This window comes from Natrix helvetica (assembly GCF_964273705.1).
Source record: "Natrix helvetica genome assembly, chromosome: Z".
Classification (NCBI taxonomy): domain Eukaryota; kingdom Metazoa; phylum Chordata; class Lepidosauria; order Squamata; family Natricidae; genus Natrix; species Natrix helvetica.
This window is the reverse complement of record NC_138554.1, coordinates 56,380,785-56,404,878: the sequence shown is the minus strand read 5'-3', so window position 1 is coordinate 56,404,878 and position 24,094 is coordinate 56,380,785. Positions and strand designations below refer to the sequence as shown.

The window sequence follows — 24,094 nt, the reverse complement described above, 5'->3', positions numbered from 1 at the left end:
TAACAAGCGCGTCGTTCACCCCCCGCGCCAACTCGAGAGCGGCGAACTGACTCTCACCACGGCCACTGATCAAGATTGAGATTGGCGAACCGACTCTCTTCTGCTTTAAGCACATTCAAATGCCCGATAAACAATCCTCCTGGCGAACGTTACTCTGGCCGCTAGAACTGCAAGGAACCGCAATTATCTAAATTTAAGTGCGAACGAGCTCTGTCAATCCACAATCAAACAATGTTCCAAGATAAATTTGGTAGCAAGGAAGAATCGAGTCAAATGAGTTAATTTTGTCTATTATCTAGAGAAAACTTTTTTGCGACTCTTTAAGGCTGGACTGTTAAAAAAACTGAACTATCCCAGTCAGAGGAGGCTTGGTCAACAATTACATAACTCAATCTCTAGGCTAATGGACAAAGTTAACCCATGCTTGGATTCCCCAAGCAGCGCACAGGAGAATAGCTTCACTCCCTCTTCTTCTATACCCTGAGATATTGGAACACTGATATTATGTCACTACTAGTCCTACTTTTCATCAGACTAGACATACCCAGTTCCATCAACCGTTGTTTATGTTTTAGCCTCCAGTCCCCTAATCATCTTTTTTGCTCTCCTCTGCACTCTTTCTAGAGTCTCAACATCTTTTTTATATTGTCGCAACCAAAACTGGATGCAGTATTCCAAGTGTGGCCTTACCAAGATATTATAAAGTGGCATTAACACTTCCCTCCATGTAGATGTAGTTCCATTGAGGACTACACATTGAGTGATGTTGGTCAGCCAGTTACAAATCCATATGCTGGTGATAATGTCTAATCCATATTTTTCTATTTTATCAAGTAGTAGGTTATGGTCTATTTTATCAAATGCCTTACTGAAATCCAAGTAAATTATATCAACAATATTCCTCTGGTCCACTAATTTTGTCACTTTGTCAAAGAATGCAATAAGATTCGTCTGGCATGATCTGTTTTTGACAAACCAATATTGGCTTTTGGTTATTACTTCATTAGTTCTAGCTGTTCACTGATTCGTTGCTTGATTATCTTTTCCAAAATCTTTCCGGATATTGAAGTTAGGTTTGTAATTTCCTGGATCCATTTTTTCCCCTTTTTTGAAGATGGGAGCTACATCAACTCTTTTCCAGTCCTCTGGCAGTTCCCTGGTGCTCCAGGATCTTTGAAAGATATAGTTCAGTGGTTCTGAAATTTCATCTGCCAATTCCTTCAGAACCTTGGGGTGTAATCCATCTGGTCCTGGTGATTTGAACTCATTTAGGGTAGACAGGTCCTCACTTACCGTTTTCTTCCCTATTTTAATTTGTGTTCCTAATCTCTTTTTTTGTGATGTTTTTGATAGGTTGGACTTTTTCCCTTTCTGTAAAGACAGATGCAAAAAATGAGTTAAGTAGTCGTGCATTCTCCCTGTTGCTTGTCACTTTCTTGCCATTTTCTCTCAGCAATGGACCAATTCTTTCCTTGACTTTTTCTTGTTTTTAACATGTTGGAAGAAGCTTTTTTCCTTGTGAGTCTTAGTTTCCCCACTTCATCTTTGCAGGCTCAGTCTATTTGCTGATATTTTGGCCTACTTATGTGCCCCCCTTTCCATTTTTTATACTTGTTCTTTTTGTCTTTCAATTTGTCAGAGAGTTCTTTATCCCATCATGGTTTCTTTTGAGAGCTGTTATTTTTCTTCTTCATTGGTATTGTGCTAGACTATGCCTTTATAATCTCACTTTTCAAAATTTCCCAAACTTCTTGAATTGTTTTCCCCTTGAGGATTCTCATCCATGGAATCCTTCCCAAGCTCTCTCTAAGTTTTTGAAATTAGCTCTCTTAAAATCCAAGGCTCTAGTTTGACCTTTTTCTATTGCTTTTGTTTTCATAATGTTGAATTCTAATATTGCATGATAACTCCCCCCCCCCTTAAGTTTCCTACAGCTTCAACACCTTCTATCATTTAATCTATTGGTGAGAATTAAATCCAATATGACTGATTCTCTTGTTCCCTTCTCTACTTTTTGGGAAACAAAGCTGTCTGCTAGGTTTGGCAGGAACCTATTTGATCTTCCACTTGATGCAGAGTTTGTCTCCCAGTTGATGTCAGGGTAGTTAAAATCCCCCTTTATTATTGTGATATGCTTCCTACATAATTTAGTTAACTGACTAGCAAAAAGTTTATCTATTTCCTCCCTTTGGTTGGGTGGCCCATAGTATATACCTATGGCAATGTCATTTTTCTCCCTTTCATATTGACCCAAATGCATTCAGGACAGTTTTTGTCATTGTTGTCTCTTTCTGTAGAGATGTAGCTATTTCTTACATATAGTGCAACTCCACCTCCTGTTTTATTTGGTCTATTTCTTTTAAATAATTTAAATCCCTCTAGCTGTATGTTCCATTTGTGGGTTTCATCCAACCAAGTTTCCATAATGGCAACAATATCATATCTGCCCTCATTTACTTGAATTTCTAATCACCCTGTTTATTTCTTATTTATTTATTCCTCATTTATATTTTAAAGCTCATTCTTCAATCACTTTTTTGCTAATAAGTTAAGGCATTCATTTATATATTTTTATTACTTTAATTTGTTGATGTTAGTTAAGAAGGTAAATCAATAATTTGAGAATAAAATAAATTCTCAATACTCTCCTAGTTATCCACATCCCCCCCCCCCCCTATTCATTTCTTCTTTCAGTTTGGGGTCACTTATTCTTCAGTATTCTTCATTTTCTTTTTTGGGGTAACAATTTAATTTTATTCAAAATATTAAAATCCAAGATAAAATAAAATATGAACAGGGACAAAAGAAGACCTGGGTTGTCAGCTTTGTAGCTGACAGGTTCAGTATTTTAACCGCTGAGACATTGTGTCCCCTGTGTATGCAAACTAAGAGATATATTAAAATATGATGGTGTGGCACTTGGTAGCTCATAATCCCAACAGTTTTCCCCTCATTTTTTTTCTTTTTCCTTGTCAACTAATGTAGGGCTAGTGGGCATTAGAGTGCTATCTTAATATTCTTGATTACAATTACTAAATAATTTCATGTTATTACCATGCAGCCTAATTTAGTGGGGTTAATTTAAAATATCTGATGAGAAAGTAAGTTACTTAACCATGTCTTTAGATTTATAACAAGTTTGCGATTACAATGGCCAACATTACCTATTATGGTCAGTAACTCATAACAACTGATGTCAGGCAGATAACTGCTCATGTTGTCCCTCTTTGGGGAAGTTGTTATTGACTCTGAACTTGCCTCATTGGTCTAGAAAATAAAAAGATATGGAAAATATTATACAATCTGTAAAACAATATTGCATATATTTGGCACTATATATATCAGTAGAGAGAAACAAAAAACATATCCTTTATACTGAAGGTGGTATCATGTCTAAAACATATTTTTTGGAAAATTAGCTGTAAAATGCTATCCAAGTCTTTATACAATGATTGACTGTATTTCTTGCTGAATGTCACAAGAAGCATTTGTTTTTCTTCAAAATTCTTTCTTCAAACTAGACATACACATCTTTATTATTGCTCAAAACATGCAATTCAATATTTCTAGGTATATATTTGTAACCCCGGGTTTGACATATTATATAGCTTTCAAGAGTACCAGAACAATTTGTCTGCCCAGTTCCGCAGAATATTTCAAGTTCAAACTTTAACATATCAAGATAAAATTATTCAGAAACTAGGATATAGAAGTTTCTCAGTGTAATGTAGGAAGACCACTAACCTCAAAGCTGACCACTCTCAGCTAGATGGATCAACAGATTAGGAGATTCTATCACTACCTCAAAAATGCTATATTCATTATATTTTCTTTGCAATATAACCGAAAAAATGTAACTGTCTTCTCCTTTTAGTATCTCTACCTTTTTTGAAAAGCACAACATATTTTGAGTACATTTAATAAACATATAATAGCAATATTTTATTTAAAAAAGGAAGTAAAATAAGGAAAGGAAAATTTGCAAGCAGAACAGGAACTCGAGTTTAGGAGCAGAATAGATATCTAAAAGCTCAATTTAATAAGTTTATTCAAATTTTACTGAGTCCAATAAGGCTTAATCTGCTAAATATATGTTCAATTCCAGCCTAACATTCTTTATAAATGTAGTATTCATACTAAACAAAGGTAATTCAACTTTTGTTTTGCACAAAATAATAAAAATAGCACGTTGTTATTTACAGAGGAATACAGTTTTCAGCAAATCTGTTAGCTCTTAAAAAACATCATAAACTAATTTCTAAATTGCCACACCAAAAAAAACTGCTTGAAAAATTCTATTCATGCAGAAGAAAACTACTAAACTTGATGTTTTATAAACATATTAAAATTTTGAAATTAAATTTTTACTTGTGATATAACTCCTCCAAAAAAATCAAACTATGCTGTTCCCCAAGGATTTCAACACTGGATCATTTTTGGTGTAAAATGGCAAACAATAAGCAAAGGAATTTTTCATTTCAAAAGTGTCAGCTTTTTATAGATTAAATTTGGTTGAATTTGTTTTGATAAAACTTGTTGGAAAAGGTGATGTAGTACAAGCAATGTACTGGAAATACCAGATCAAAAGCTAAGGAAAAAATGATACACATTTACGATTTTTAGAATTGGCTAAATCTTCAGCATCATCTCTCAATCCCCCCCCCCCCCTTTGTCTTCCTATAGTTATGTTATAATTCCCTCACCTAGATTTTTCTAAAAGTTTCATTACTTCTTACAGGAAGATCTCTGTAGTTTTGACACATTAAAATGTGTTTTGTTCAAACAATTCCATTTATTGTTACTGTATCGTGGAAGATTTTTCTTGAAAAAAATAATGTCTTTTAGAAAATATCAAGATTGAACATCCTTACCCTGAACATTTTGAAATTTTATTTATGACATAAGGGCAGCTACTGGCTTTATGGTATTATAAACATATCTATTCACATATCTATTCACAATTAAGTTATACTAATTGAATGTAAATTTCTCACATATAATTCTATATCACTTACTTGAGAAGAAACCTAACTAAAATCAATGGAACTTTTAAGAACACAAATCTGAAATTGCACCATAAACTGTTAAATAATCTATGTAATTATTCATAAATATACAAATACTATTCCTAACCATTAACAAACAGGAGTTTTACTGAATCGGACCAGAATTATGAAACATTACAGCAATGTTAATTTGTCTGGTCATACCTTATTTGTATTTTTTTTAAAGCAGATTAACTATTTTTTTTTATATTTTACTTTTTAAATAAGCATTATACCAATTATCAGTATAAAGGAGACCTCATCAGATTAGTTATTTGTGAGTGAAAGATTCTTGACCAAAATAAAATACATATGCCAATCACCACAATTTTATTTCCAGGGTGAAATCTTGTGCCCACACATATAAAGCTAAAACATGTTATGTTTAAATAAGATAAAATGAAAATAAATTTAAAATGTCTACAAGAAATAGAATAAATTTCCATGCAATAGGCCACAACACCACAGCCTGTGAAAGGCACTTACTTTTCTCCGAGAATCACCCGGAGGCTGCTCTGGAGTAAAGAAATTTATAATTCGACTTTGTTTTTAAAACAGATACTCACTAAAAATAAATTTGAATTAATTGATAAATAAGAAAAAATAACCTCAAAATATCTGGTTCAAATTAACATCTCTGATCAAAAACAGTAAATTCTTGAAAAATATGTAAAATATGTATTTATTTTTGTTTACAAAATATACATACGTACATGCTCATCTGGATTAAGTATGTATGTATGTATGTATGTATGAATGTATGTGGATGGGCGTGTAGGAAATTTGGGTTTTTGTTTGCCTCCTAATCCAACCTTCTAGAATGTTTAAATGTCTGTTTAACCTTCTTGTATATATCAAAAGCAATAAGCAGTACTATCACACCATAGCCCAGGGAAGAAGTTGCAGATGAGCTACCAAGCAGACTATCTCTTGAAATCCATTTTTCTCTGATCTCTTTACTTGGTTGGAAAGAGAGAGACTGTCCATAGAAAATACTTGCTTTTTCTTCTTACCCCACCCAATTCACAGAATGTAGTTGAAAGAGAGAGATTTCAAGAGAGTTTGCTCTACTACAGATTGAGAGCAATGTGATTGTTCCAGTAGCTGGAAAGAGTCAAGCAAAGAGACATTGTCTGCAGAATGTTTGCTTCCCCTGACACACCCTTGAACAGCAGAGATTGAAGAAAAAGAGATATCAAGAGAATTCTGTAAGCTGTTTGCATAGTACATCCAATTTCAAATTACCAGCACAATTACATTACTTTTAATGTGCAGAAGTGCAAAAAACGTACTTTCTTGAACTCTTTTTCTCTCCAATCTCTTTGTTCTGTGGGAGCAGGCATAAAATCAAGCAAAGGAGAAATTGTCTAAAGGAATCATTTGCTTTTGTTCTACATTCACCCCCATCCCAGAGCACTGCTTTCAATGTGTTGAAGAGCAAATTGCTTGTTTTCCTGCAATCCCTTTCTCTCCAATCTCTCTACTCTGCAAAGGAGAAAAAAAAAAGAAAAAACCTACATATCAAATGCAAAACTACATGTACAGGCTGTAATGGTGATCACATCACTGAGGATGCTATGAAGATTATGAATAGGCTATAAAATTCTTTTTTCCAATACCATCATAACATTGAATGATTGCAGAACAAAGAGTCAGTAAATGACAATACATTCCTCACATTTTATCTCCCCCCCATTAAATGCGCACATTTTCAAAGTTGCATTCTTTCTTTGAGAAAGAAAATAGTTTAAGGTTTCTGCTTGCAGACTTCAAACCAAAAAGTAATCCTCATTCTTAACTGAGGAAGGAAGAAAGCTGCACAGAGTAAACATGATGAGAATTCCAAGTTTCTTGTCATCAACTTATTAGACACAAGCATGTCCTTTATCCACTTTGTATGCATATGTGACTTAGGCTAGTTAGTTGAAAGATATAAGATACCCTAAATCTAATGAGGAAAAGAAGCTTTTTGGAAGCTTAGCCAATTCTTTAAATAATAGTAACATTAGGTAGGTTGAGAAGTCCAAAATTAATTACATGAAAGAAACATCTGCTTCATAACAGTCTCTAGCTTGGTGTTAAAAGTTATTACTCTATAAAAAAAATCAAGGAAAAGAAAAAAGAAAAAGCATCAGTTATTCCCCAGAACTTAAATTCAGTAATTACTATTTCCAGACCTGGAGATTCAACACTGCCCTTATAGTATCCACTGGTAGATATATACTTCAAAATCTTGATCTCAATTACAAAATATAAATTAGTGACTTTGTACAAATTTATGGCAGTGAAAGCCACAATAAATTTATACTTGGAAACTACTTTATGAAAGTTATTTTTGTTTGGTCATCTGATTATTTTTACTGAAGCCACTCAAGCAGGGTTATTTTCAATCCTTTTGGACAGAAAAATGTTAAGGAGCATGGCCAGTGCTGCTATCATCATTGATACTGGGAAATACCAATTTAGTTCTCTTTCCTTCTATATTTTAAACAACATTAATTTATTTAATTGGCTTATAAAGCTACTCATCTCATCTCAATACATGACTGTGCGGTTCACAACACTAAAATATATATACAAATACAAAATTAACCCAACTCATTCTTTCTTGTCATATTTGTTAAAAGTACTCAAAAACTTTTGCTATCAGGTACATTAATATCTCCCCAACAATACCAAAACAAATGGTATTATCACATTTAGAATTCTAAAGGTTAGTGGAAGATACTGATCATTTGGCAGATGTTCTATGATCTACTTGGTAATTCCATTTTTAATTAAGTTTTAGGAACAGCTTCTTAATTTTTTATTTAAAGACTTCGTAAAATTTATAGATATGCCCTGTTTGACAAAGTTTGATGTGATGTTAATATGAATTATAAACTAACACAGATAATAAAATAGTGTAGCAATTCTCAATTTAACAATCATTTGTTTAGCAATCATTCAAAGTTATAACATCACTGAAAAATAACTTTTGATTTCACTTATGACTATCCCAGCATCACTATGGTCATGTGATCAAAATCTGGGTGCTTGGCAATCACCATGTACTTACAATGTGATTGCCATTTGCAACCTTTCCTGCTAGCTTCTGACAAAAGTTAATGGGGGATGCTAGAGTTGCTTAACAACTGCAGTGATTGAACGGTGGCAAAACTGTTATAAAATCAGATGCAATTCCCTTAAAAACCTCCTTTCTTAACAATGGAAATTCTGGTCCCAATTGTGGTCATAAATCAAGGAATACCTATTGTTGATCCAATAGTTGGAGGGAATAATACACAATCCCCAGATGCTGGAATAGAGTAAGACTGGAGTCCAAGGACTGTATGGGTTGATGGACTGGAGGTGGAAGGTGAGGCATCTGTTTCCTTGTGTTTAGTTTCATTACTATTGTGAATTGCCCAGACTTGTTTTTTTTAAAACAAGTGATATAAATAAAGCTTAAGAAGGGCATAAATAATTTAATATTAGGGTTTTCTGAACTTCAACAGTTTCAAGTATTCATGTACAAATATCTCCTTTTTCACCATAATGCCCCCTCAGGAAAGACTGTTAGGGGAAATTTCTTTTTTAATGAATAAAGGTAATCCTCGAATTACAAATGTAATAAACCTGCCAATTACAGTTGTAACCTGAGAATTTATTTGATTGAATCATGTTAAATAAAGGTGATCACTCACTGGCTTCTGAATAAAAGACTTAGGTTTATCTGCCATATGGGTCAGCTCTTATAGAGCTCTTTGAAAATTAAATACAGTAAAGCTATGGGAAATCAATTGGGGAGGAGTAAATGGAATCCGTGATGCTAGCAAAGCAGGTCCAGTCTGTGGAGACCTGGCAGAATTGGGGGTGGGGGTGGGAGAATAGGCAGTGAACATGTTGCTGCATTTCTACGGTTGGTCATAAGGACAAATGACCACTGTGGTGCTACAACATGCATAACTTCAGGACTGAGTGGTAAATACTTTTTTGAAAAGGGTCATAATTTTGAATGGTCGCTAATTGAACTGTTGTAACTGGAGGAATACCTGTATCATTCTTTTCTATACTCATGTTGACCTTGTTTAAAGACATGATTTCTTCCTAAATATTAGACTAAATGCATAGATTACAACTTGCATAGTTACAAAATGTATAGATTAGTATTTTCCCTGTGCATCTTTAGATGATAAATCCAAGACTTATACCATTCTGCAAAGATCTAAATTATTTTAGAGAAATTCTCAATGGATAACTATTAAGGGATTCCCAGTGAATGCTGCAATTCATAAGAGATTAATATGAGAAACCTTGAATTACGTCTGCAGATTATGTAAAACAGATACTCATATGAGGCCAATCCAAATTTGTAACTTTCACAAAAAGAATTCAGGATGGCAGCTTGTCTATTGCAAATACCCAATTTATCTTCATTATACTGAAAAATATGAAGGAGGAAAAAATGAATATTGTTTAAGCACTTACCTCCAAAGAGTTCCAATTCCCTTAAGCCCTCAAGAATAAATTTTTCAGACATCCACCGCTGTAAAAGAAAAAAACCCAAAAGGTAATGTGACATAATTATCATATTTCCATAAGTAAAAGGGGAAAGAAACCCAGTATGATCCTTAAACGTATAATGTAACAGTAGAGAAATGCTTAGAGATAACATAAGTCATAATTTGTTTGGCTTTTTTTACAAGTTCGCTGGATAAAATGACCCTTTATAGTATCTATTTACAAGACAAATTTGAAGTACTTTTATAAACTCTACACACTTTTTCTACATCATATTCCAATCATTTTATAGAAATTTATATATATTCTCTTTTAAATTACAATGTATTGTAAATTTCAATCTTTTTAACCAGATATTTTTTCACTATTTCATTGGTATATTGTGTCTGAAGTTCTTAGACTTTTATTATACAGCCTTTCATTTATTCGTCTTCTGTTTCAAATTTCAATAAGTTTATATATTTTAGTAATTATATTTCATTCTTTGGCCGTAGTTTACATTAAAAATCTGCCTTCTGCTACTCAGTTCCAAATGTTTATTTATTCATTAATAATACCAACTATTTATTTATTAAAGAAATTTATATAGCTGCTCAACTCATATATAGTGTATTTCAGTGAATGACAACATTAAAAAGTACAGGGCAAAAATCCCATACAATCCCACCTTCTTTCTGTCCCCTCACTACCATCACCCCGTTGTAACAAATACAATGATACCAACTATTTATTTATTTTTAAAATGTCATTTTATCTACCTTAAACCTTTCTCTTAATTGTGTAGATGGAAAATATTGAAAACTAAATCCTTCTGTAGTCAATTTTCCTGTTACAACAACTTTAGATAAATTAACCATTCTTTACATACTGTTTCTTTTCTATAAAATGCTTTTTGTGCTGAGACCTTATATCTCTTCCATAGTCTCAATATGGCATTTCTGTTATGATGATTCTTAAAATCTTTAAAATATTAAAGCTTAACTTTATCATACTATAGAAAACCATGCCATTCAAATTTCAGATTGGGCTCTTCTAATTCCAAAATTATCCAGTTTCTCAGCTGAACTGTCAACTGAACTTTTTCATCCAGACTAGCAGTCTGCAAAATACAATTCCAAATCAGGAAGTCTCAATCCTTCTCATTCACTTGCATCTTGCAATGTTTTATATTTAAAATTATTTATTTATTTATGTATTTATTTATGTATTTATTTATGTATTTATGTATGTATGTACGTATGTATTTATTTATTGTCTGTCTATCTATCTATTATGGAGACTGCCAATTTCCCTCATAGAGCAACTCTGCATTAAAGATTTTTATCACAGAAATTCTCCCCAACAATTTGAATTGTAATTTCTCCTATTTTAACATGTCTTTCTTGATTTCATTCCATACTTTAAGATAATTATTCTGGCATAATTACAATTTATGTTATTTATGTTACTTATGCCATACTCATATCCAAGCATTTCATTTTCTTCCCAATCTTAAAATTAGTTCCTTCTATCAATTCCATTTGTTTTCCATTTTCATAGTCTTTGTTAACATTGTCTTTGTTTTTAAAGCAAGACCCCAAATTCTTAATTTTTCCTTTAATATTTCTATTCCTTCCAGAGGACTTTGATTACTCAAAATAATACAGTATGTTGAGTTAGTAGCTCAATCCTATCATTACCAGAACAGATTGGAATATATCTATAGAAGTATAAATAAATAGAATTACATTTTATGATTGTGTGAATCCCCCTCCCAAAAAAAGAAAAAAGAAAAGACACTTTCTTGTTAAATTTTGTTGAAAGTGATTGACACTCACCCTAATTCGTTCTGGTTTACTTACAAGGAAAGACATGGAATCCACATGTACCAATGCTACTCTTCAGGCATGAAATTGTTAAAAGTGTCCTAATAGAAAGAAAAAAAAGCAAGGGAGGTATCTCAAAAAACTGAAAACAAACATTTCTACCAAACTTCTCACTGTTTTGTTTCACTTAAGTTAATAAGTTAAATTAATTAGTTGTATTAAGTGAATGGGATATTTTTTACTCTGTAGTTATAACAAAAATTACCCAAATAGAATCAATTATGGAAAGACACCATTCTCTTGAATTGTAGAGTTCATTTAATATATTGCAGGAATTTTTTTGAAAAAATCCAGACATGGTGACTTTTATTATATTAGTATTATTTACATTATTGCCTATAATGGTAGAAGAGAGCCATACTTGCATTATTCCTAAGTCAACTTATTGAAAGGAAAGATGGAGTTAAAGTACAGTATATTCAAAAACATAACATAAATAATGGTTGAAGAGAGTTGGAAATCTCATTATCACTGTATAGTTCAAGATATACTGGTCCCATCTTTTGATCAATCACCATTATAGATTCATCACTACCAGATCTGGATTTAACATAGATTTGAATGGTATTTTTTCTTTTCTCAAATACTGCTCTTATACTCAGTGTAACATTAAATTCATATAACAATTTAAAATCAAACTTTCTTTCCAACAAACAGTATTTTTAATAAATCAGTACCTAATAGCAGAATATCTACAATGGCCTGAACCTACAGCTTAGGCAACAGGAACTGCAGTGTTGCTAGTTTCTGCTGCTTCGTAGAGTGCAAAAGAATAAACAACCCAGTTTCTGAATGTATATTTTATTATTGAACATTTTAATATTATTTTTTAGAATCCTATGAACAGCAATTACTAAGTCATTATTTCACTGGAAGTTTTTTTTTTTTTTTGTGTGTGTGTGTGTGTACATGTACGTACATACATACATACATACATACATACATGTGTTGTATTTGTGCTGATATATATATATATGTATTTGTGTTACAACCCCTGGTATGCCCAAATATGGGAGGAAGCTCACTACTCCCTCTTTCTGTCCTTCGGCTCATTACAGAAAACCATCCAGGCAGAAAAATAAATAAAGGGAGACTAGTATAGATCAATTTCAAGCTATTTAGCTTTCATCAGCTAGCCATACCCTTACGTTCAAATCCCAGTAAGGGTATGGCTAGCTGATGAGAGCTAAATAGCTTGAAATGGATCTATACTAGTCTCCCTTTATTTATTTATCAGCACAAATACAACACACACACACACACACACACACACACATATATATATGCTATTGTTATTTTGCATGTTTCTTCACTGTCCAAGTTGAAAGCAATGCTAAGACTAAGGGTGTTGCACAATATGCTTAACCACATCCGTTATTCTGTGTATCTCAGCATGTGAACACAGCCTATTCCAGCAACTGTTTTTTTGTATGTTTTAGCTTCCAGCCCTCTAATCATCTGTTTTGCTCTTCTCTGCAGTTCTTCTAGAGACTCAACATCTTTTTTACATTGTGGAGACCAAAACTGGATGTAGCATTCCAAGTATGGCCTTACCAAAGAATTATAAAGTGGTATCAATGTGATCTTGATTCCATCCCTCTGTTAATGCAGCCTAGAACTGTGTTGGCTTTTTTGGCAGCTGCAGTACACTACTGGCTCATATTTAAGTGATTGTCCACTAGGACTCCAAGATCCCTCTCTCGAGGTATAGGTGGTACCTCAATATACTGAGTGAGGTATCACCTATACTGTACTTGTACATTTTGTTTTTCTTACCTAAATGTAGAACCGTTTTTCACCATTGAATTTCATTTTGTTAGATAGCGCCCAACATTCAAGCAGTCAAAATCGTTCTGTATCTTAAGCCTATCTTCTGGAGTGTTGGCTGTTCTGCCAGTGTCATCTGCAAATTTGATGAGTTCCCCATCTATCCGCTCATCCAAATCATTGATAAAGATGTTGAAGAATACTGGGCCTAAAACAGAGCCTTGGGGTACCCCACCCTATACTTCCCTCCATATAGATGCAGTTCCATTGAGGACTACACATTGAATGCAGTTGGTCAGCCAGTTACGAATTCATCTGGTGGTGATGCTGTCTAACCCACTGTGTTAAAAAGTAGTAGCTTGTGGTCTACTTTATCGAATGCCTTACTGAAGTCCAAGTAAATTATATCCACAGCCTTCCTCTGTACCACCAATTTTGTCACTTTGTCAAATAATGCAATAAGATTTATCTGGCATGATCCACTTTTGACAAACCTACGTAGGCTTTTGTTTATGACTTTGTTTGCTTCTAGGTGTCTGATGATTGCTTGATTTTCTTTTCCAGAACCTTCCAAGGTATTGAGACCCGGCTAATAGGTCTGTAGTTTCCTGGATCTATTTCTTTTCCCTTTTTTAAAGATGGGAATTACATCAGCTTTTTCCAGCCTCTGGTAGTTCCCTGATGCTCCAGGATCTTTGAAAGACATAGTACAGTGGTTCTGAGATCACATCTGCAGTTCCTTCAGAACCTTGGGGTGTAATCCATCTGGTTGTGGTGATCTGAATTTGTCTAGGATGGACAGGTGCTCACTTACCATTTTCTTGCCTATTTTAACTTGTGTTCCTAATCTGTTTTTTATGATGCAGTTTTTGATAAGTTGGACTGTTTTTTCCCTTTGTGTAAAGACAAATGCAAAAAATGAGTTAAATAGTTCTGCTTTCTCCTTGTTCTTTTCACCTTCTTGCTACTTTCTCCCACTAACGGACCAATCGTTTCCTGGACTCTTTTCTTAATTTTTAACATGTTGAAAGAAGCTTTTTTTGTTATTTTTTTACTTTGATCGGAAGTCTTAGTTCATTTTGAACCTTAGCTTTTCTCACTTCATCTTTGCAGACTTGAGCTATTTCATGATATTCAGGCCTAGTTATGTGCCTCTCTTTCCACTTTTTATACTTGTCCTTTTTGTCTTTCACTTTATCAGAGTTCTTTATGCAGCTATACTGGTTTCTTTTGAGAGGTGTTATTTTTCTTTTTCATTGGTACTGTGCTAGACTGGACTTTTATAATCTCACTTTTCAAAGTTTCCCAGGCTTCTTGAGTTATTTTCCCCTTGAGGATTCTTATTCATGGAATCCTTCTCAAGCTCTCTCTGAATTTATTGAAATTAGCTCTCTCAAAATCCAAGTTTCTAGTTTGACTGTTCTTTTGCTTGATCACTCCCTCCCCCAAGGTTCTTACTGAATGATGAAACTATATTCAACACCTTCTATCATTTAATATCTGTTTGTGAGAATTAAGTCTAATATGGCTGATCCCCTAGTTCCCTTCTCTACTTTTTGGGAGATGAAGTTGTCTGCTAGAATTGTCAGGAACATGTTTGCTCTTCCACTTGGTGCAGTTTGTCTCCCAGTTGATGTCAGAGTAGTTACCATTACTTCCTACATACCTTAGTTAACTGGAAAAAAGTCCATCTATTTCCTGTTTGGTTGGTTGGTCTATGGCCGAGATGGCGAACCTATGGCATGTACACCTGCCCTGAGAATGAGCGTATCAGGTAACTACCAACGCCCATTCTCCACGATTGGTGGAGACAGCAGTCACGTAGGGACATACCCAAGCTAATCCCTAATTAAGGGAGGGATCCGGTCCCCGTGGAAGAGGAGTCCAGAGAATGGACTTGCTGTAAAGCTCTCCTTCCAAAGGCCCTTCAGCCGAAGCAAACTGGTCTATCTTGTAATGACAGATAAAGGGAATGGAAGAAGTCCAAGTGGCCGCCCTACAGATTTCCTCCACTGATGCCTGAGTAGCCCAGGCAGCTGACGTGGCCGCACTACAAGTGGAATGAAGAGTTATACCCTGTGGAGGAACGAGATCATTGACTCTGTAAGCTTTAGAGATACAGGCTCTAAGCCAGCGACCTATGGTGGAAGAGGAGACTTTAGAACCCAGGGAAGCTGGCTGAAAAGAGACTAGCAAGGCTTCAGAATGCCTGAACATAGCTGAGCGCTTGATATAGATACGTAAAGGCCTGCGAACATCTAGGGAATGCCACTTTTTTTTCTAACTCATGAGAAGAATTGGAACAAAAATTAGGGAAAATCAGTTCCTGAACCTTATGAAAGGCTGAAAGACCTTATTTACGCCCTTAACTTTGGGCGTAAATGTCGAATCTAGATGGGGAAGAACCCTATCTGCATGAAATATACAAAGATCACTTCTAATCGACAGAGCTGGGATTTCGGAGATTCGTCTTTCCAACGTCACTGCGATCAGGAAACAGACCTTGAGTGTGAGATGTTGAAGTGATACGGTCCACAATGGCTTGAACGGAGCCCTGGTCAGAAAGTCTGAAACTTTGGTTAAGTCCCAGGTTGGGTATCTGTGGACAGTCGGAGGACGAAAATTGGTCGATCCACGGAGAAACTAACGTATATGTTGCAGATGCGAGATGGGCTCACCTGTCGGTAGAGTCAAGACTGTAGAGAGGGCTGCCACCTGACGCCTTAACGTGTTTGGCGAAAGACCTTTGATGAGGCCCTGTTGGAGGAAGTCTAACACATTAGCCAGAGAGGGAGACAAGGGAAGAATGTCAGAACACCACTTGGTAAACGCTGTCCAGGTTGCATCGTATATTCAAGTCGTGGAGGCGCGAGGCTTGAATGGTTTGAATGACACTGTCTGACAGCCCATCCACTCTCAGCGCCTGCCGTTCAACCTCCACACGGTTAGATGTAACCAATGTGGGTCTGGAGGCTGGATCGAGCCTTGTGAGAGGGACAGTCTGTGTAGTGAAATGCGCCATGGAAGTGTTACAGATAATATCATTGTCCCCGAACCATGGTCGGTGGGCCCAATATGGTGCCAGAAGGAGAATTTCCGCCTCCTCGTCTATCATTTTCTGTACCACCCTCTGTATTAGTGGCAGAGGAGGGAACGCGGACAGAAGACCTGGGGGCCACGGGCACCACAAAGCATCCACCCCCTCAGCATACCTGGTGAAGTACCGTGGGAGAAGGGCGTTTTCCCTCGAGGAGAAGAGGTCTCCCGTATCTGCGGGATATCTCCTGGAAGAGGCTGCGTGAGATGCTCCACTCACCCTGGTTGACTTGAGTGCGACTTAGCCAGTCGGCCTGAACGTTGTTGACGCACGAGATGTGGTCCGCCCTGAGGGAGAGAAGATGGGCTTCCACCCAAAGCCCCAACAGCCACGCCTCCCTCATTAGCAGTTTGGACCTGGTGTCCCCTTGCAGATTTACGTGCGCCTTCGCGGTGATGTTGTCCGTGAGGATTAAGACATGGGTGTTGCGCACCATGTTTTGGAACCTCTGAAGGGCTAGATGAATGGCCCGCAGTTCCAGCCAATTGATGATGTTGGCAAGATTGGCCTGTGACCACAGTCCCTGAGTCATCCCTGACTCAGGCTGGCATCGGTGGTGATAGTTAGAGAACTGGTTCTCAAAAGATAGTCCCTTGAGTCAATGCTGGGGAAAGCCACCACCCCAGGGACTTCCTCATGTGCGTGGGGGTACAAACCTGGTGCAGAGAACAGCTGATGTCCTTCTTCTGATACGGTAACAGGCACCACTGCAAGCAACGGTTGTGGAGGCGCGCCCATGGCACGATGGAGAAGCAGGACACCATTTTCCCCAAGAGATGAGACAACTGGAGGAATTGGGTTCTGCAACATCGCCGGATTGTCCTGGCCAGCTCCTGCAGGCTGTTCCACCGATCTGTTGAGAGGAATACTTTGCCCTGCACAGTGTCTATTAGAGCTCCCAGATGAAGGATGCGGGTGTCTGGGCTCAGAAAGCTTTTTGCCATATTTATGGAGAAGCCTAGCCCTTGGAGAACTTGAATGGTAGTTCGAATGTCCCTGTGATCCTGTCTGATGGAGTGGGACAGCAGGAGAATGTCGTCTAGATATACTTGAATTCTGACTAATCTTGAGCAGAGGTGGGCAGCCACCACCACTAGCGCTTTTGCAAATATCCTTGGGGCTGATGACAGCCCGAAGGGAAGGGCCCGGTACTGGTAACGATTTCCCCTGTACTCGAATCGAAGGAACTGCCTGTGTTCGCGAAGGATGGGAATATGAAGATACGCCTCTGTGCGGTCCACCGAGGAGAGGAAGTCGCTCTTGCGGATGATCTCCAGGATAGACTGTGGGGAGTGCATCTTGAACCGTGGATAAAGGACATATCGGTTCAAGTCTCCATACCCCCAAGGCCTTTGGAACCACAAACAGCCCCTGACGTTTGTGGCCCTTGGGAACAGCCTGGATGGCCCTGATCTGAAGAAGATCAAATGGCCTGTTCCACCAACTGTCTCTTGAGACTGTTCTGAGGCACTGGGCAAGGGACAAAATGCCTTGGGGAAATTGAGAGAAACTCCAGGGTCAGCCCCATCTGATGGTCTGCAAGACCCAAGCATCTGTTGTAGTGCCCTCCCATCGGTCCGCAAACACTGTCAGTCGGCCCCCTAACGGAAGATCCTCCAGACAGCAACTTCTGACATCTGTAGGATCGATTGAAGCCCCCCCTAAATGATTTTCTAAGAGGATATCGTTGGAAGGTCTTATTGGATCTATCCTGCTGTTGGTTTGATCCCTGACTAGAGAGTGACTGACGCTGCGGATGGGAGTTGGAGAAACCCCCGTCCTGCCCTCGAAAAGGCTGGAGTCTATAAAAGGTAGAGGAATTTTTATTGTCCACCTTGCGGAAAGTCGATTGGAGGACCTTACACTTGTCCTTTGACTCCACTAATAAGGGTTCCAAAGGGGCACCAAATAGATTACCCCCTGAAAAGGGAGATGAAGCCAGATGCCACTTGTGTCTGGCATTGGCTTGCCAATTTTTTAGCCACAGTAGTTGCCTAGAGGTGACCGTAGAAGCAATGGCTTTGGAGGCAAAGCGAGCTGCGTTAAGTGCAGCATCTGCAGAAAACTCGAGAGCTGCTTTTAATTTGTTTAAATCCCTGTGGGCCCTAGTGTCTTTATTTGGGATCCTGCTCTGAAGTTGCTTTAGCTAAAGGAGGCAGATCTGCTAAAAATGAGGAAGAAGTGGAAGCCCTAATAGCCCAGGCAGAGGCCTGGTGACCTTTGACAAGTGCTTGTTATAAACGCTTGTCTTCAGGCTTAAGCGAATCCTCAGGAGCACTGGCAGCTGCATTAGGAGAGGCCAGAGCTACCACAGGCAGGTCGATGGCTGGAAGGTCTAGAGCCTTAACTAAGGCAGGACCTACATTATACAGGCGCTTATCAAGAGAATTAGGAAGAGGACCGGTGCCCGGAGAGGCCCATTGTCTTTGCACCATGTTCATAAAACTCCTAGGAGAAGGAACCACCTCCTTCTCAACAGTAGGTTCTAGGAAAAGAGGATCCTCAGAATCCCCAGTGTCAGAGGCTGCAGGCTTAGGATCTGGGGTAGGCTTAAAACCAGCAATCTTCTTTGCCTTAAACAGCAAGGACCGGAAAAGAGCCGGTTTGAACAAGCCCACAAAGGCTGGTTGGTCAGGGGCCAGATCCTCGTCCTCAGAGAGGTCAGAATCTCTGGGGGCCTGCTCATCCTCATCCTCTGCTGTGGCAGACTTAGAAGTTGAAGGATTAGCAGAATCCTTACTAGAAGAGTGTTTCCTTTTACTTTTGGATTTAGACCCCTCCGATTTAGATTTAGAACTGTGGCCAGAGGATCTCTTACATTTGAGGCCCACAGCTATCCCCTTTTCAATGGCAGAAGAGATGATGGCAGCTACACCAGGGGTAATAGCAGTAGTAGTAGCAGGGGTTGGTTAAAACCAACCAAAGCCAATTGCACCCCCTACTGGACCGGGATGCCCTACGCACAGTCACTCATGCGCTGGTGACGTCTCGCCTAGATTACTGTAATGCTCTCTACATGGGGCTTCCCTTGGGACGCGCCCGGAGACTGCAGTTAGTCCAGAACGTGGCCGCGCGGGTTATCATGGGGAGGTCTAGATACTCCCACGTAACACCGCTCCTGCGCGAGCTGCACTGGCTACCTGTGGTTTTTCGGGTGCGTTTCAAGGTCCTGATTACTATCTTTAAAGCGCTCCATGGCTCAGGACCTAGCTACTTGCGGGATCGCATCCTCCCACATACATCCCTGCGGCCAATCCGCTCCCACAGGGAGGGCCTTCTCCAAGTGCCGTCCACTAGGCAATGCCAGCGGGCGGCGCCAAGGAGTAGAGCCTTCTCTGTGATGGGCCCAACCCTCTGGAATGACCTCCCCCCCGACATTAATTGAAGACTCACCTGTTCCGACTAGCTGGCCTGGCATGATTATAAATGTTACATCTATGAACTCCTGGTAGTATATTCTCATCTGGTTATTTTAAGGGTAATGTTTTAGTTTTAATTGTTTTTAGGGCTTTTAGCCTCATATTTATTCTTCTGTACAGTACTCTTAATTTTAACCTCCTCCACATACATACATATATTTATAGTTCTATTTATATTTGTATTTTATCTGTGATTTATTGTGGACTGTACACCACCCCGAGTCCCTTTTTGGGAGAGGGGGCGGTTTAGAAATGTGAATAAATAAATAAATAAATAAAATAATCCCAGGGAAGAGGAAGCCTGAACTGCCACCGGAGAAGGGCCTGTATCCTCTAAGGAGTCATCCTCACTTTGAGGAGAATCAAAAAACCCTGTACCGTCCATATCTGAGAAGGAGAACCAGGTTCAGAAAGGGAATCCTCTGAGCCAGAAGAAAGACCCACAGGAGGGAGGCTACCAGGAGAGACAGGGATCACCTGGAATGGATGAGGGCTCACTCTGCCACCCTGTGTGCGCTTGCTGGGAGCTGTCTTGTGTGATGAGAACTTGAGCTGCCCTTTTCCCCCCTTTTTTGCTGTCTTAGGAATCTTTGCAGGGAGCTCCTTAGCTGCCACCCTTTTTCTAAAAGTCTGTGCTGATGAAGAGCCAGCAGTAGGGCTCTCTGGTGGAGAGGTCTGGGGAGAGATTACTGCCCCATCTCCTGTGCTGGAAGCCATCATTAGAAGTCAAGCAGAAAACAGCCATCCTCAAGGTAAATGCTGTAAAAGAGCCCCGTTACCAACCATTGGCTTCAAAATGGCGCTCGCTGCTCTTCGCGCCAAAATCAACTGTCACACACTCTCGGCTGGCTTGAAACCATGCCTGCTGCAATCTCTGAGGGAAACAGTGATCTTCCTGAGAGCTTTTCAGCCGCAGCGCTGTGTTCCTGACAACAACCGCAGGGTTACCACCCTTGGGCTTGTCACCGGGGCAACCTCCAGCAATCCACTCGAAAGGGAAACATCGGAACCGCTCCGCTGCTTAATGCAAGCCTCTGACGATCGCTGACAGGAAAAAATCCTCCGTCGCTTTAAAACGGCTGTCCCAGCTGCACGGCTAGCTCCGCGGCGAGGGACAAAGCTCCTTGCTTAATAGAAGCACCCCCCCTGCCTGCAAGATCTTAAGAATGGCAGGGGTTGAAGTATGAAAGTTTTAGAAATAGCCAGTAAGAAAGAACAATATAATCAGAGAAATACAATTACACATTCAGCCCAGAACTGGCTGAGTAAAAAAACTGGGGAAGAGCAGCAAGGAGGAAGGCTTTATAATCTGTAGATTCAGTCCTATTGGTTACTGGACAGAATGAACCCTACGTGACTGCTGTCTCCACTAATCGTGGAGAATTATTCTGTACAGAGTACATCTTTTTTGAACACATCATTTTGTGCCAAGATGTACAGTAGCGTCAACATCACAGCCTTTATTGGCATTCTTGATTATCTTAAAAATACGCCTCTTGTCTTTGCTGGCAGTAACAGCTGGCAGACATTTGACCTCTTTAAAAACTTCCGTATCCTTTTCTAAATTTACATCCCTTACAATTGAATCATCAACTGGAATGTTGCTTCTGTTTTTGGATACCTTGCTCTTCTTGCATGACTGATATGTAATACCTCACACTTTCCCCTATCCAAAACAAGTTCTTCGTTTTGGACCACAATCTCCTGCCCATTTGAGTTATTGTCATCACCTTGACCTGCCACCTTAATATCCCTAGTAAGGTCAGCAAGGGTACTGTATCTGTTATGCAGGAACACAATGAAAGCTTTGTTTGTGATTCACAGCTCTCACCCTGCCAGATCCCACAGTTGTTCATACTGCCCTTCTCCTGAAGCATCTTTGTGGTAGAGGGGGCTTATAGCGGGGCAGCTCTATAGAAAATAATGGCTGAGCTGGACACCTAATTTTTGTCTGAAGAGCAGACTCTAGGTAAATGATCTATGTAGACTTATAATTTATTTACAAATAGGACAATATCCAAATTTGAAAAGAGTACCGCACTGAACTAAGCCAGACATTCTAAAATAAAATAGAATTGCAATCACAGATGCACTTACCAAGAATGTACTGCTGCTGTTTTATATTTTTAGCTGCTTCCAGGTGCTTACCTTGCTCCACTGGACTTCTTCTCAATCCCCTTGAACTCACAACTTCCCAGCAGCCTCTGGGAAATGCAAATGCAATCAGCAGCTCAGCTTCCAGATACTTACCTTGCTTCACTGGACTTCCTCTTAGTCCCCCTGAACTCAAAACAACCCAGCAGTCTCTGGGAAATTTGAATGCAATGCATATGCAACCAGCAGCTCAGCTTCCAGGTGCTTACCTTGGTCCACTGGACTTTGTTTCAGTCCCCCTGAATTCACAACTAGTAGCTCTCTTCCCAGTAGCCTCTGGGAAGTTCAAATGCAATGCAGATGCAACCAGCAGTTCCTTGTTTTCCTTATGATGTTACAAATAGACAAAAGGTATCATTGTAAACTACACCTATTAATAATGTACATATATATACTCTTTATATATATATGTACAAGGAGATGATTGTGAGAAATTTTATATCCAAATATATTGTATTCTTTATAGTTTTTCCATCTTCCCTTAAAATATTAACAGAATCCACAATGGCCTGAGAAGCCACTAGATAATTGACCGTTAAGCTGAAACATTGTTAATCAACTCAAATTAGCAAATATCCTCAAATAAATTACCCAGATGTAATCCACATATCAAAAGATAAGATCTGCAAACACAAACAGTGTTAATTAAATTAGGTCTCCCAGAGGAACTGCATGTTCACAAGAATAAACATATCTACAATAGAGACACCTCAAGTGTCGCCCTCGAATCAGTATGTGACAACCGGGACAAGCTTCCCCTATAAAAATCTGCTGCTGTACCCCATTTCTCTGCAACCGGCCCTTAAGTGCAAACTGTCTTGCTTTTAGGGATAAGTATTTCTTCACAGTTGTCTGGATGTCATTTTTATTTATCCTTGTGCAGCCCCAGCTCGAGCTGGAACTCCAAATTATTCTTCTGTCAGAACTCAGCCATTTTATTTTATCAATATGCCAAATATAATAACAAGCAAATAATAATAACGCAGGGTTACAGGATTGTTTCTGTAATCCTGAAAGGACTGTTTTGTTCTTAAAGGGAGAATAACAAATAGCATCTGAGGCGTCCTCGAATGTCTATAAGAATAGAGGATGATCCACTGACAGCTAACAAGCAGGGGGAGAAATGAAAGAAGAAACAGCCTCCGCCATCCCGGCCGCCAATGCCGCCTCTCGAGGTGGTCGTTGTTGGGATGCGAGATACACTTGCCCCAACCAGGCAAATGGATGTATTCTCGATTCAACAGCGGATACGGAGATGCTTTTAGCATCCACAGGGTGGCTGCCGGCGCTGTTTTATGACTCCGGACAAGCATACAAACGCGTGCAAGTACGACTCTATTAGTGTAATATGAGATACCTCACTCGGACGGTCGCCTCCTCTAAAGAGCTCCGGAACTCTGCGTCCAACAAAAGATCAACACGGACAGAAATACGTTTGAAAAGAAAATCGCGCGAGACTGGGGAAATCGCGAGGCCTCCCCCCTCCTTTTTTTAATTCAGCCTCCGCAGTGCCCACGAGGCCTCGCTCATCTCATCTCCGCAGATTTTCGCGGCAACCTGGAGAGACGCGACTCACCTGCGCGCGCATCTCTCGTAGAGAGGAGCAGGTCGCGATTCTTTGAGGTTAACTCCGCTTCCAGGATCCCTTTGTCCCCCTTGGCCAATCGTCACAGCCTAAGGCTTGAAGAGAATCGGAAACTCGACAAATCCCGAGGCGGGCTGACGGCGGTAAAGAGAGAGGAAAGTGTAGAGCCAACATCTTATAGCTTGAAGTTAGGATTTTCGGTTCTGAGAAATCTTCTGAAAATAGCAAAACATATTTTGGCCTCTAATGTATGTTTTTATCAATCGACAGAAATGTAGCAAGAAACATAAAGTTTCGTATTTGTTTCTTAATGGGAACATTTTTAACTCATTCTCTTCCATACTTTGAACAATTGATCTGTCTGAGCTCATCTATTTGGCTTTTCGTTTTAAAGAATTTTATTGATTTTTAAAAATTTATGGGAAAGGGTAAGTGGATATACAAAAACTTTTGGCAACTCCATCGTGCTAGAGGTAGAAATCTCTCCAATTCTCACAACTTTTACAGAAAAGAAAAAACAAAAGATAAGCAGAAACAGCATTTTATTATACATTGTATCAACCATGTTTTCAATCATCTCTTTTGCCACTTTCTAATATATCAACAATTACAATGATATTTCGAATATATATATTTTTTGTGACCTGAGTCTTTCCAAT

At 38.7% G+C, this 24,094-nt stretch overlaps 1 protein-coding gene across 10 annotated transcripts in view; it reads right to left on the bottom strand.

Moving 5' to 3' along the window:
* The window catches only part of STRADA (STE20 related adaptor alpha), a 38,602-nt gene extending 15,119 nt beyond the window's left edge, over positions 1 to 23,483 (bottom strand). Inside the window, exons 1-6 of one of the 10 annotated variants that reach the window (XM_081971232.1) lie at positions 23,208 to 23,483; positions 22,060 to 22,175; positions 11,366 to 11,454; positions 9,516 to 9,573; positions 5,532 to 5,560; positions 3,165 to 3,267 (exon numbers count right to left, since the gene is read on the bottom strand). In XM_081971232.1, coding sequence (XP_081827358.1) covers positions 3,165 to 3,267; positions 5,532 to 5,560; positions 9,516 to 9,573; positions 11,366 to 11,401 — 226 coding nt within the window. In that variant the 5' untranslated portion in view covers positions 11,402 to 11,454; positions 22,060 to 22,175; positions 23,208 to 23,483. Of the gene's footprint in view, positions 1 to 1,293; positions 1,372 to 3,164; positions 3,268 to 5,531; positions 5,561 to 9,515; positions 9,574 to 11,365; positions 11,455 to 21,793; positions 21,899 to 22,059; positions 22,176 to 23,207 lie in introns of those variants that run through there. The other 9 variants (XM_081971237.1, XM_081971234.1, XM_081971236.1 and 6 more) reach the window with 9 other exon arrangements.
* Positions 23,484 to 24,094: the final 611 nt, after the last annotated feature.